This window comes from Hemicordylus capensis, chromosome 9 (assembly GCF_027244095.1).
Source record: "Hemicordylus capensis ecotype Gifberg chromosome 9, rHemCap1.1.pri, whole genome shotgun sequence".
Lineage (NCBI taxonomy): Eukaryota > Metazoa > Chordata > Lepidosauria > Squamata > Cordylidae > Hemicordylus > Hemicordylus capensis.
The window spans coordinates 6,056,868-6,070,849 of record NC_069665.1 but is presented as its reverse complement, the minus strand read 5'-3'; the positions used below and the strand labels follow the sequence as shown (position 1 = coordinate 6,070,849).

Here is a 13,982-nt window from a genome sequence, read left to right as displayed (position 1 = left end):
TGACTCTGCTTATGTGATGCTAAAATGTATGAAGAAAAACTCAAGTGATGATTTACAACAGCCATCATGGTGATAAAGTTGACAGATCATTGCTGGAGGTTGTGTGTTCACATGTCGGTCTCTTCTGACTTATTTTAACGGTGTAATACTCTTCTCTTTTTAAAAAAGTTGTTTGGCAATATCTGGTTGTCCATGGCCAGCCTTGTCATCTTCATGCAGCTGCGTTACCTGTTCCATGAGGTTCAGCGTAGACTTCGCCGCCACAAGAACTACCTCCGTGTGGTTGGAAACATGGAAGCAAGGTGAGCCCAGTTGCCTTCATGGTATCACGGCAGGAGAGCGTCTTGATTTCTGGCCTGACTCTTGGATTGCTTCGCCATGTGGTAGTGACATAACTGGCTTAACAGAAACGAGCTTGCTGACTCAGGTGTCTGATCACCTCAGAAACATTGCCGCTTCTTTTTGGGCTGTCACCTGATTAATGGGTCAGTTAATCATATGAGTTTTAATTGATTAAATCTCCATACTCTTAAACATACAAAACAAAGCAATATTTTGAAGGAAAAGCTCTCTTTGGTTTTTGATGATGCATTCACTCAGTGCAGCAGGCACCATCTCAGAAGATGCATTCCCTTAGATGAGTGACAGGAGGAAGAATGCTTCTGAGGCATTCTTCTGCACAACTGCTATTGAACTACAACTCCCATAACCCCTAGCTACAGTGGCCAATTGTCAGAGATGATGGGAGTTGAAGTCCAATATCTGCAGGAGGACCAAAGTGTAAGTACTTGTACTAAAAATAGCTACACTCTTTAAAATATTTAATAGGGAGCCTTTTTAATTAATTGATCAAACTGTTTTAGTTAATACTAGCTGGTCTGCATGCTGCGCCTCCAGCTTTTTATTGCTTTTTTGCCCTTTTTTGACCCCCCAGGAACCTAACCCCCCAATTCCCATTAACTTAAGATCTTGTTATCTGCGGCAGTAGCCGAGAACGGGACTCCCGCAGATAGCGAGGGCTCCTGTATCATGCCTTGAGTGGCATTCTGCAAGAATGGCACTCTGCGTACCCTCATCCCTAAGTGAAAGTCAGGTATCCTAGCTGGGATGTTGTCTTAGTAGAGTCCATACATAGATTTCTGGTGAAAGTCCTGAAGCTGTATACAGCTATGCTGATGCTGGTGTAATGCTCCCCTTTGCTTTCCCTTTTGTAGGTTTGCAGTGGCAACTCCTGAAGAGCTTGCAGCCAATAATGATGACTGTGCCATTTGCTGGGATTCCATGCAGGCTGCACGTAAACTCCCTTGTGGGCATCTCTTCCATAAGTATGCACCTAGGGAACCATTTGGGGCAGATTAAGCTGCATATTCTGTCTTCAGTGAAATGCTGGGTCTCCATTTTCAACCACTTTATTTCATTCCCGTCCACTGTGTGTGTTTTCCCTGTCAGCTATATGCTCCTTGTTTGTGGATGAGTTGCTTGGATAGTCCTGACTTCCCCCAGTTCCAACACTGGAAAACTGCACAAGAAAAGAGCTTTCTACCAGAATCCATCAGGCAATGTTTCCATACACTCATTAGTTTAATGCAAATCCCACTTTTGTCAGTTGGGATTGAAAGCTCAGACCATGCGTGTGAGCTTTACGATACTGGAATAATGTGAGTCAGGTTTCTTAAACTTGAGTCCCCAGATGCTGTTGGACTACAACTCCTACCATCCCCAGCCACAATGGACTTTGACCCTTGTGTCTGGGGATGATGGGGGTTGTAGTCCAACAGCATCTGGGGACCCAGGCTTGAGAACCTCTGGTTTAATGGATGGGTGACAACATTCATAGAGTTGCCTAACCCATTATAGTGTTGTTTTTTCAGAAATGAAATTCCTAGGCACCTGCATCAGTTTTTCCTTTCATATTGAACAGCAGAATTAGAAACCGATCGAGCATATCTCCTTAGTTACGTGCTTGCACGTATGTTCAGCATCATCATTTGTTAACAGTGACTATTCTGAAGGCTTAAAACAGATGCTACCTTATTGCAGCTGCTAGAGCGTTTTCTGGGTTTGCGCACACAGATAACATAATGAATTATTTTTTGATATGCTGTGACAGATTTGTGCCACTTTTGAATTTCAAAACGGACTTGAAATTTTATGCATGCCTGTTGTTGAGCTGAACCTGAGTCTGAGTATTACCATTCACACAATGCATTTTTCCCTATACACCTGGGCCTAGGAACTGCCATTCATTTTCATTGTGTGGTCATTTCTGAAGATGCTGGAATAACTCCAGCATCTGCCAAAATGACCACTCAGTGAAACTGACTGACAGTAGCTTCTGCTCAGACACAAGAGCATCCTTTTTCACATAGCCACATGTACTTTAATCACACAGCTCACTGCTACAAGATGTGATAACCACTTCTTTAGAATATGGGGTTTTAAATGGCGATTGATTAGACAAATTCATGAAAGATGTGTCCATCAATGGCTCTTGACTGCAATAGCTAAATGGGGTTTGGGCCATTTCTCAGTAGTCGAGCATCTTCTTTGTATGCAGAAGCTCCCAGCTTCTCTCCCTTGAAGAGCTGCTGCCTGTCAGAGTAGACAATACTGAGCTAGATGGACCAGGGGTCTGACTCTGTATAAGGCAGCTTCCTATGTTCCCATTTAAAGTCCTTAATAGGAGTGTGGTTTCAATAAACACTTTTCAGTAGTCGCTTTTAATTGTTCCTTCTACTTCTGTCTCAATTATATAAACTGCCATCAGCATTAAACTGAAGGAGGTTAAAACAGAAGGTAAAATGGTTGTCAATTCATTGCAGGCTGTGCCATAAATATTTATCAGTAGTTCAAGAGGCCTCTAATAAGATAATTAGTGTCAATTTAGAGACACCTGTATGCCTTTGAGAAGCCTTGCCATGCCCCTTCAAATCTGCTCTTCTACACATCTCAAATGGCATCCTTGCTTTCTCATGAGATCCTCTTACTCTTAAGTCTCTGAGAACCGAGAATCTAAAGTTAGATATAAGTTTATTCGGTCATTGACCAGCAAACATTTACAATAAACCAGTACGTATTTTACAAATAATATAACAGAACCTGGCCATAACAGAGATAATACTTGTAGTCTGGTTTGCACAGGACCAAATAATTTGGGTTAGCTTTTTTGAGACCGTGATATGCCATAGGTTCTTGTACCAGATGTCCATCGACATGGTTTGATTTTTCCAATGTTTGTGGCTATAGCTAACCTGGCAGCAGTTACCGTGAACACAGTTAATTTTTTGGATGTCACATCTGTATTCTCGGCCCACCACCAGCTCATGCTTGCGCTCCTGGCTTGAACAAGACACCTCCTGTCCAACCTGCCGGATGTCTTTGAATATCACTGATAACCACCGTGCCCGGGAGGACCACCAAAGGGAGAACCTGGATGAAAACCTGGCTCCTGTGGCAGTAGCTGAAGGCAGGCCTCACCTGAACCAGCACAATCACTTCTTCCACTTTGATGGTGAGGTCACTTGCCTTTGAGCAGCTGGCTGGGACATCTTGGGGAAAGCAGGATGCTGATTTGGGGGAGCTTCCTTTCTGGGGCAGCAGTCGACAGAGCCATGCCATGTTGTGCGTCTTCCCTGCTGGCTGGGCTGTGTGTCATTTTGAGCAGGCGCTATCTGCCCTTCTCAGTAGGGTGATGTTGCAGCACTGCAGCTTCCAGTCACGAGTAGATAAAGCCGAATAGAAATAGTGCCCTTATGAAGCAGACTTTGCAGGCTCCTTTCAAGATAATGATGTTCTCTTCAAGCTTAATTAATTTTTTACATTTATATCCTGTTCTTCCTCCAAGGAGCCCGGAGTACATGCCCAGTACGTGGTTATGTTTAGCCTCACAACAACTCTGTGTGGTGGGTTAGGCTGAGAGATACATGACTGGCCCAGAGTCACCCAGTGAGTTTCATGGCTGAATAGAATTTAGAACCTGGGTCTCCCCAGTCCTCATCCAGTGCTCTAACCACTGCACCACACATTGGCCATATCAATCCACATCCCCTGAATTACCATGCTGCTTCTAAGGAACATTTTCCCAGGCTATTGAAATTCTTCACCAAGTAGAGCTAACTTCTGTGACTAGGATCGACTATGCAAATTTGAACTTTTTTAAAAAATAGAACTTATTCTGCAGATCTTGCTATTTTGCATCATTCTGGCTTTGCTAGTCATGGGAAAGGGCAAGAAGCGGCATAGGGCATTGAAGTCCCACCCCTGAACCATTAGAAATCTCTCAGCCCCACCCCTTTTTTGTGTTCTGAGATCTCAGCAGACATTGTCCACATACTTTCAAGCATATATTTGTGGTCATAAATCTTGGTCAATGACAGTTGCAGCAATTTCTTCTTGGCTCCTGGCTCTCCTTGAGAGTAGAATCCGTCTTGTGAATATTCATAATGAAGTGCGGATTATTGTATTTAAACTTGCAAATTAGTCAAGCGCATCTTTTCAGGGCTTGCCTTTCGGTCTCTCTCCTAGGCTCCCGCATAGCGAGTTGGCTGCCCAGCTTCTCTGTGGAGGTGATGCACACCACCAATATCCTTGGCATTGCACAGGCAAGCAATTCTCAACTCAATGCTATGGTAAGGCTTCAGTTACTATTTTGCACAATTCATTGTTTTTATGTATTTAAACGTAGCATCACTATGTCTTGTTCTTCTCGGTTTAAATTTCAGCAGTGTGGAGAAAAAGGGGAAGGGAAGGAAGGGAGAGGCAAGGATGATAAGAAATGAATAGGCGAGTGTAGAGCCGATCTTGCAGTAGCAAGCATGACTTGCTACTTGCTAAGCAAGGTTCACTTGGGTTTGCATTTGGATGGGTGTATGTGAGCATGGGAGGAGAGCTGGTCTTGTGGGAGAAAGCATGAATTTCCCCCTTTGCTAAGCTGGGTCCACCCCAGTTTGTATTTGAATGGGAGACTACATGTGTGAACACTGAAAGATTCCCTTAGGGGATGGGGCTGCTCTGGAAAGAGCATCTGCCTGCTTGCATGCAGAAGGTTCCAAGTTCCCTCCCTGGCAGCATCTCCAAGACAGGGCTGAGAGAGAGACTCCTGCTTGCAACCTGGGAGAAGCTGCTGCAATTCAGTGTAGACAATACTGAGCTAGATGGACCAATGGTCTGACTCAGTATGTGGCAGCTTCCTCTGTTCCTATTGTCTGCTGTAAGATATTCCCCTTAGAGCAGGATTTCTTAAACCTGGGTTCCCAGATGCTGTTGGACTTTAACTCCCATCATCCCCAGCCACATTAGCCAAGGGCCATTGTGGCTCAGGATGATGGAGGCTGAAGTCCAACGACATCTGGGGACCCAGGTTTGACAACCCCTGCCTTAAGGGCAAGACCATAGCTCAGTGGAAGAGCATGCTTGCATTCAGAATGTCCCTGGTTCAGTCTTTGGCATCTCCAGGTAGGGCTGGGAAAGACTCCTGCTTGCAACCTTGGAGGAGCCACTGCCAGTCAGTGTAGGCAATACTAAATTAGATGGACCAAGGGTCAAAGGTAGCTTCCTATGTTCCTTCGAGCAAATATAGTTATGTTTACCGAAGCTCCGTTTCTGTTTGGGCTAAAGTCTAAGGGGTTGACTTGAAGAATTCAGGGGAATGGTGGGTTCCCTGAATGATAAGAGTGTAATGCCTTGTCTCCCCCAGGCACATCAGATCCAGGAGATGTTTCCTCAGGTTCCTTACCACCTCATTCTGCAGGATCTGCAGCTGACTCGTTCTGTAGAAATAACGACAGACAACATTTTAGAGGGGCGTATCCAAGTGCCTTTCCCAACACAGGTTGGTCAGTGAATGGCTGTTGCTAGAAAGGGAGGTCTGTGATGCTTTAGTATTTACTAGAGTTGGCTGTGTTAGTCTTTTATAGCAAACATTTTCATTGTCTTCCACTACAGGACTCCTCTTCAATATTTCCACTATCAGATTAGAATATAAGAACATAAGAAGAGCATTGCCGGATCAGGCCTAAGGCCTCTCTAGTCTAGGACCCTGTTTCCCACAGTGGCCCACCATATGCCTCTGAGAAGCCACACAACCAGGACATGAAGGCATGCTCTCTCTCCTGCTGCTGCTCCCCTACAACTGATATTTGGAGGCATGCTGCCTCTGAGCCTGGAGGTAGCCTATAGCCATTGAGTCTAGTAGCCATTGATAGACCTGTCCTCAATGACTTACTTCCTGTAATCTTAGTTTGTATACATTTAAAGAATCTCTGTTGCAGACTGTCTTGTGTTGGATATATTTGGGTTTACGTGTGAAAAGGATTTTGTCACTGAGGTGAATGGACAGAAATGCACCTTTGCATACTAATCTGAGGGCTATAGGCTACCTCTGGCCCCAGAGGCAAGATGCCTCTGAATACCCATTGCGGGGAGAAACAGCAGGAGAGGGGGAACGCCTTCATCTCCTTCCTGTGGGCTCCCCAAAGTCAACTGGTGGGCCCCTGGGGGGGACAGGATGCTGGACTAGATAGGCCTTGGGCCTGATCCAGCTCAGCTGTTCTTATGTTCTCTGCACAAGTTGTGGCCTTTTATCTTCACAAACTTGCCCCTCTTCAATGGACCATCACTTTCTTGTAGCACTGTTAATAATCAGAGTACCTTTCCAAACCACACTGTAGTCCTGCAAAAAGTTTTCAAAAATCTTTCAGCCATCCTGCAAAAAGGTTTCCCTTTTATGGACGGGTAACTGACTTTTCTCCATTCTTAATAAACCACAGGCTAGTATGTCAATACATGTATTCTGCTTTTCAACAAGAAAAAGTTTTCAAAGCGGTCTGAATGATGGTTCCCTGTCCCAAAGGGGCACTATCTGAAAAGAAACACAGGGGAAACCTCACCAACAGCCAGTGGTGGGATGCTGTGCTGTGCTGTGCTGAACAAGGAGATGTTGCTTTCCCCCTGCTAAACAGAAGAGGGCCACTACTTTTAAAGGGGGCTTCTTTGCCCAGTTAGCAGAGATAATTGTGCACCCTGATGAGACAGGAAATCAGTCTAAAAAGAAGCACAAGGACCACTGGAGTGACTCTGTGCTGGGTTGCATAGGGACAGGATTTCACTGCTTTAAAAGGTGTCTCTGTGCCCTGTTAGTAGGGATAACTACTGTCAGCAAAGAAACATGAAGCCCAGTTTTGAGATACGTTGCTGCTTCTGGTTGAGAATTTAATAATAGTTTGTATCCGAAGAAAGCTAGTCCCACTGAAATTAAGGGGACTTAACTTATTCATGACTTTCTCATTAATTTCAGTGGTGCTTAGTCTTGACTAACTTTCTTTTGACTACAGTCCTGTATGTAGGTTCGAGCCATCGTTTTTTCATCGGAGATGGCTTGATGATCTAATACAGAACCACTTTCCAGGCTATGTTTAAATCTGTGCATTTCTAGAGTGAATGTAAAATGCCAGCAGTCGTCATTATTCACAGAATAAATTATATGTATTGAGGTCAGTTTCCATTGGTGTCAGATCTTGAATAAATTTTCTCTTGAGTTTGAGACTGTCAGGGTACTGTGATACCACTGCCATATATGACATGGAACGGATACCTCTAAATAACTTCTCCCCCACTCCCCTAATTTTTCTGGGATAAGTTTTCTTAGATTTGCAAAAGAGTACATAGTAAATCTGATTAAGAATTTGAGGCCTGATCAGGTAAAATGTCATATCTGATTGATTCTGTAATTAAACCATAATTACTCAATAATCCAGCATTCAATTTTTGTATTTGGAAACACAGGTATATCTGAAACTATTCAATCTGCAATCTTTTGGAAAGAATTTTGATCAAATAAATTCCTTAATCAGCAAAATGTATGCCCTTCCCAGATTTTCACATAACCTAGCATTACCTGGGAATTAATTGATTCATTATAGTAAAAAGAGTGGCTCCTGGATTCAGCTTTAGTTTATATTTGTGCCAGATTGCCAAAAAGATATCTAATTAAAGGATTATAAAAATATAATTACAAATAAGCATTATCTATTTAAAAAAGTGATAAGGGTTATGAAACTATGTTCAGGGAAGGACAGGCATTTTCCCGTACTAGATCATAATACCTTTCTTCCACAATCCAGTCTCTTTATTGTTGGTCATTTTCAGGCTTTATAATCTATTAACATCCACTCCATTCTCATTAGTCATTCTAAATCATGGGTCATTCTCTGACAGCTTTTTAAAAGTCTCTAAAGATGCATTGGTTCACCCAAGCTTTTTAACTAGAATTGTGGTTTTAAATTGTTTTAATTTGTTTTATGTTGTTGTAAATTGCCCAGTTTACAGGGACACAAGTTTGAGGTGGTGCAGAAATAGAATAAATAAATACATACATGAGAAGAAATCCTTAGATGTTTGTTGGTTATAGGTTTTTTTCCCCCCTCTGTGTGTTTTTCTTGTATGTTTTTATTTATTAAACTTCTAAGAAAGGGAAAATGCAGTTCAAATAAACTTTCATTGTGATCTTGTATGAGAGTTAGGATTTGAATGGGTCCACTTCTCTTTTTCCACAATGTTGCTTATTAAACATTTATTTGGGGCTTTCTTTCCCATTCACACCAATTAAGCCCATTCTGTTTTATACTTGCAGCGCTCAGATAGCATCAGACCTGCCTTGAACAGTCCCCTGGAGAGGCCCAGCACTGACCAGGAGGACACTGAAGAGGCTTCCCAGGTAACAACAACTACTACTTCTTCTTCTTGTTATTAATTCGATTTCAAATCGCCCTTCCAAAAATGGCTCAGGGCGGTTTACAAAGAGAAATAACAAACAAATAAGATGGCTCCCTGTCCCCAAAGGGCTCACATTGGCAAGTGGGGAAGGGATGTACCCTAACAAATGGGCCACAACTGGATTTCTCTGTGAGCAGAAACATGAGTCTAAGGCAGTTCTCCTGGCATTCCGCTTTCCTTAGCTTTGTCACTGTGTTTGGAGGTGCCATGATAGACAACTTCTGGCTAAAATGTGTAAACAGGCTGCTGTTGGAAGCCTAATTGCCTCTTCTGGGACTCATTGTGTGGATTCTTAGTTGCATTTGTCTTGTGTTTTGAGGGAGGAGGGCTCTGGGGATCAGCACGCTGTTCCTTGTAAGCCTAGGTACAGGAGAGAAGAGTGTTGGATATTAAAGGGGACAACAAGGTATTCCAACATTGCCAAAAAACCCCGGAGAGATTTCCCCAACATTCCGTGCCTGTGGCTCACTCTTGAATTAGAGGCAGATATCTATGGAGGCCAAATGCTACCTATGCCATCACCATATCCCCAGCAACAGCAGGAGTCACCAAGATGGTTCAAGCAACTCATAAGCAGCAACAGAAAGTGTAGAAGGATAAACTGGGCACCCTCCCCACACAGCTTGTGAGTGTCTACACCAGGGCTGCTCAACTCCCGCCCTCCAGCTGTTTTTGGACTACGACTCCCATGATCCCTGGGCACAGCAGTCAATAGCCAGGGATTATGTTCCGAAGTTGGGCAGCCCTGGCTGCACAACTTTGGCCCTCCTGCAAATGTTGGACTACGACTCCCATAATCCCTGACTACTGGCCTCTGTGGCTGGGGATGATGGGAGTTTTAGTCCAGCAGCAGCTGGAGAGCTGACCCACTTGTTGATCTACACGTTGTGGACCAGTTCTTTTCTGTAGAGAGATTTAGGCCCCAGGGCCAAAAGAAAGTGACTTTTCAAAGACCAGGTATGCTTGCCCCAGCCCCTTTTGCATAAGTCTGTGTGTTCTGGGTGGGGATTCAAGGGGAAGACAGGCAGAGACATTCTCCCTTTCCATACCCCCTTAATAAAATACTGCTGTGAAAACTACAAACTATAAGCTCACCAACCAATAAAAAGGAAAGCAACACTTGAAGAAAAATGGCTGGTGGGTGGTACACCTTGTTGTGCTGATACAGTAGGTTTCATGGCAATGAAAATGTGCATGAATTTTCCATTTCCTCCTGCATGGTAGACGGAGAGAGTCCCGCTGGAACTCAACTCTGAAGAGACGGCAGAGTTCACTGAGATGGAAGCCGAGCCCGTTGAGATGGAGGACTGTGAAGTGAGAGGGAGTCGCTTTTCCAAGTCAGCCGATGAAAGGCAGCGGATGTTAGTGCAGAGGAAGGAAGATCTCTTGCAACAAGCTCGCAGGTCCGTATGCATGCACATACACAGTCTTGGCGGGGATGGGGTGGGTGGGCTGAATAGCAGTATAGTAGTAAGCAGTATAGTAGCAGTATAGTAGTAGTAGTAGTAGTAAGCAGTATAGCAGTATAGTAGTAGTAAGTAGTAGTAATCATCGTTACAATAGTAACGATGATTTTGACCCGGGGTGGGGCAGGGCTGTGTGAAGCGGTGTTCTAGGGCGTGAATGATCCCAACAGCATGACGGGAAGTTGGATCCTTTCCAACACTGTGTTCCTAGGGAGAGGGGAAAGGGAAGATACTTGCAGGACATGGGGTGGGAAAAGAAAAGGGTCTCATGGGTGTGCAGCAGAGGGAGCCAGAACTGGGACTACCAACATGGCACAGGTGTGTTGACAGTAATATTATTGATCAGCACTGGATGGGTCTGTAGCTCTCTATGAAATCTGCAGTGCAAGTTGGGGTGCAGTTCAACTTGCTGCAATATATGCTGCGGTGCTCTGGGGGATCCTGTAGGTGTGCTGGACAGGATTCAGCTTCCTGAGAATCTCCACTTCCATTAAAAGTGGAGCTTTCTGGCCTTAATGGCTGAGAAGATATGTGTGGAAATGTTTGGGCTGTATCTACAGAAATCTTAGATGGCACTGGTTAAATAATCCTGTGGTCAGAGATGGCGCTTCGGAGCCCAGCGTTGTTCCTAGCCACTCTCTAGGACTAGCAGACCAGAATAAGTTATGCAAAGTCGTAAAAATGTCAGACTGTATCATTTCCCCCTCGAACAGAGATTCTCACATGTTGTTGACTACAACTCCCATAATCCCCAAGCAAAGGCTGTTGCAGCTGGGAATTGTAGCCAACAGGAACCTAGGAATCCCTGTACTATGCAAGCAGCCTCCTCAAGTTTATCGTTTATATACACTGTGGGATTCAGCTTCTCTTGGCACGGAAACTGGATTGCCTGGGCACATAATTTTCTTTTTAGTGCTGATTATCCACCTTTATTCTCGCCAAGGGCAGGGTTGAAAGCAACCCTCTAGAAACATAGGAGGCTGCCTTCTACCTTGTCAGATCACTGACAAGGTAGAAGGATGGATCCATCCATCTCAGTATTGTCCACACTGACTGACAGTGGTCTCTCCTAGATTTCCGGCAGGAGTTTCCCCCACTCTTACCTGGAGATGCTGCCAGGGAGTGAACCACACAGAGCAGGTGTCACTGAGCTATGGCCCCCGCCCCCCTGGTTGCTTCCCTCTCACCTCTTTAGCTTTTCTCCTTCCAGGCGTTACCTCAACAGGACCTCTGACGACGATCCCGCCTCAGCCGCCCCCCTGCAGGCCGAAGGAGCGACCTCTGACCCCATCACCCTGCGCCGCAGAATGTTGGCGGCGGCGGCAGAGCGGAGGCTTCAGAAGCGGCACCCATCTTAATGCTCCCCACCTCCTCCTGCTCCTTTCCCACGCAGGCAGCATTGACATCACCCCATCCTCTCCCTCTCAGCGCGGAGGGTCTCCTCAGAGCTCAGCTAGCTGTGCTGAGGACGGGTGAGCTGGCGGCATCTCCTTCACTGTACAAAGCATGTGATATCTAATAAGTGTTTGGACAGCTGACAGATTAACCTTTTGAGATATTTTTTTAAGAGAAGTGTCATGTATTCACCTTGCAAACAAAAATGCAGTCTTTCGGGCACGGGGCACGGTCCGCTGCTAACATGAGTTCGCGGCTCTTGTGCCCCAAGCCTGCCAGTGTGTTCCATGTCCAGCTCTTCCAAGAAGGAAGTGAGGGACGAAGTGTTGTTTCGCCCCAGATAAGCAGATGTCACTGCCAAGCCATTGTAGAGCTCGCAGGAGGAGTTGTGAAAAGGCTACGTAGATTCTTTCCTGAGCCTCTTAGAAAGAGCATTTAGGCCTTGGAGTGTGATTGCAGAGCTCGTCAGCAGGAGAAGAGATCTCGGAGTGGATGATTTGGGAGTAGCGTCGAGCCAAGTTTCCCTCTTCTTCGCCCCAAGACAGACAGTGTTTTAACATTCCTGGATTACTTCTGTCAGAGGCTGGTGTGTTTTCTGTGCATTTCATTCTCACTGATAGACACATGACCGAGGACAAACTCGAAAATGAAGGGCTGAGTCTACCTTCGGCCACTTTGTTCTGCATTTCAGGAAGCAGTGATAAGAGTGTTGAACTTTGCTCTTGGAGGCCGTCCACAGAGAAGATTCCATTTGGGAAGGAAGGGCGGCTGTCACTTAAGAGAGAGGAGAGAGCACGCAAAAGGGTCTCTCTCTTTTAAACTTACGTTTTGCAATACTCTGCCCACTAGCTTAATTAGATGTCCAGAAGTGAGATAATTGAGAGCGAATAGACGTTAGGTTAGGAGTCAAGTCAGATTTTTCTCTGGAATTGTAAAACTCTGGTGGGTGGGTGAGAGAACTCTGGTCCTAGGCAGTAGCGGCTCATCCTAAGGCTCCAGGGTGGCAGGAAAGGGTGCCCCCGCCCCGAGCTGCATTGCCTGCAGGCTGGCCATTTGTCAGCTAGATGGCCAGTCGGCAGGCAGCACGGCTCTTGGGTGCAGGGGAGAAGAGCAACCCTGGCGGCATCCCCCTGGCTCCTTAGGACAGCGGCGACTGGTCCTGGCTTGTAAAAACAAGTTTTGCAGTGGCAGTGATGTTAAAGTGTTGGAGGAGTATCCCCATTCTTCAAAAGGTGCCCAGTATTATTAAAAAAAGAAAAGTATATATATTGATAATTCTTTTTACGGCAAGTTTTTAGGACATTTGAAGGTGGATATGAGAGAACTATGAATTGTGAACACGTTTAGGCAAAGATAATTTATTTCAATAAACCCCTTTGGGAAGCCTTACTTTGCAATGCTCTTAGAGATCTTTGGTGGGGGAGACCTCTTTTTTTTTTTTTTTTGGTGATTCATTTTTGCTCAGAGCACAGCTCTTTGTTTTTATTGTTTTAAGAAAATGAAATAAAACTCTTGATCAGTGTTGGAATGGAGCTTCTTTCTTCCTGCAAGCACCTGTCTTGGTTTTCGCGCTCCTTCTCCCCCCCCCCCACTCCTAACTGATGAATCGACACAGACAACTACTGCTGCTACATCCACTACTATTTATATACCGCTTTTCAACAACGTTTCTCCAAGTGCTTTACACAGAAACATAAATAAATGAGAGGGTTCCAAAAGGGCTCACAATCTAAAAAAACAACATAAAGTTGTTTTGTGACCAGTGACAGCCACGGGAGGGAAGCTGCGCTGAGGCTGGCTAGGGCCATCTGGTCCTTCCTTGCCTCCCTTGCTAAATATAAGAGCATCGCCACTTTAAAAGGTGCCTCTTTGTCCAGTTAGCAAGGGCTAGCCAATCTACCCTGATGTGAGTGCTCGGACCCTGGGATTGCCTAATCATCTGTGGGCCAATTTGGATGATGCCTTTCCGGCCCAGGTGTCAAGTGCATGGCTGTTGCAGTGTCTTCTGAAAGTCCCTATGCCTTCCCTTCACGTCCTTTTGTTGTGTGGAGAGGGGCTGTTCATTACTATGGCTGCTCTAGATGCGTGCATACTGTCTGTATTGATCTGATATATTCCTGCCAAGTGATACAAAGAACACCCTTGTGCACCAATTCAAGACAGAAAAAGCAGTCAAACCATCATAGGAACAGAGGAAGCTGCCATATACTGAGTCAGACCATTGGTCTGTCTAGCCCAGTATTGTCTTCACAGACTGGCAGCAGCTTCTCCAAGGTTGCAGGCAGGAATCTCTTTCAGCCCTATCTTGGAGATGCTGCCAGGGAGGGAACTTGGAACCTTCTGCTCTTC

At 45.1% G+C, this 13,982-nt stretch overlaps 1 protein-coding gene across 1 annotated transcript in view; it reads left to right on the top strand.

Moving 5' to 3' along the window:
* AMFR (autocrine motility factor receptor) overlaps nt 1-13,161 on the top strand; it is a 33,166-nt gene extending 20,005 nt beyond the window's left edge. The window contains exons 7-14 of the mRNA XM_053271303.1: nt 169-302; nt 1,215-1,325; nt 3,321-3,511; nt 4,525-4,628; nt 5,696-5,830; nt 8,630-8,713; nt 9,997-10,175; nt 11,449-13,161. Coding sequence (XP_053127278.1) covers nt 169-302; nt 1,215-1,325; nt 3,321-3,511; nt 4,525-4,628; nt 5,696-5,830; nt 8,630-8,713; nt 9,997-10,175; nt 11,449-11,596 — 1,086 coding nt within the window. The 3' untranslated portion in view covers nt 11,597-13,161. The remainder of the gene's footprint in view (nt 1-168; nt 303-1,214; nt 1,326-3,320; nt 3,512-4,524; nt 4,629-5,695; nt 5,831-8,629; nt 8,714-9,996; nt 10,176-11,448) is intronic.
* The last annotated feature ends 821 nt before the right edge of the window (nt 13,162-13,982 follow it).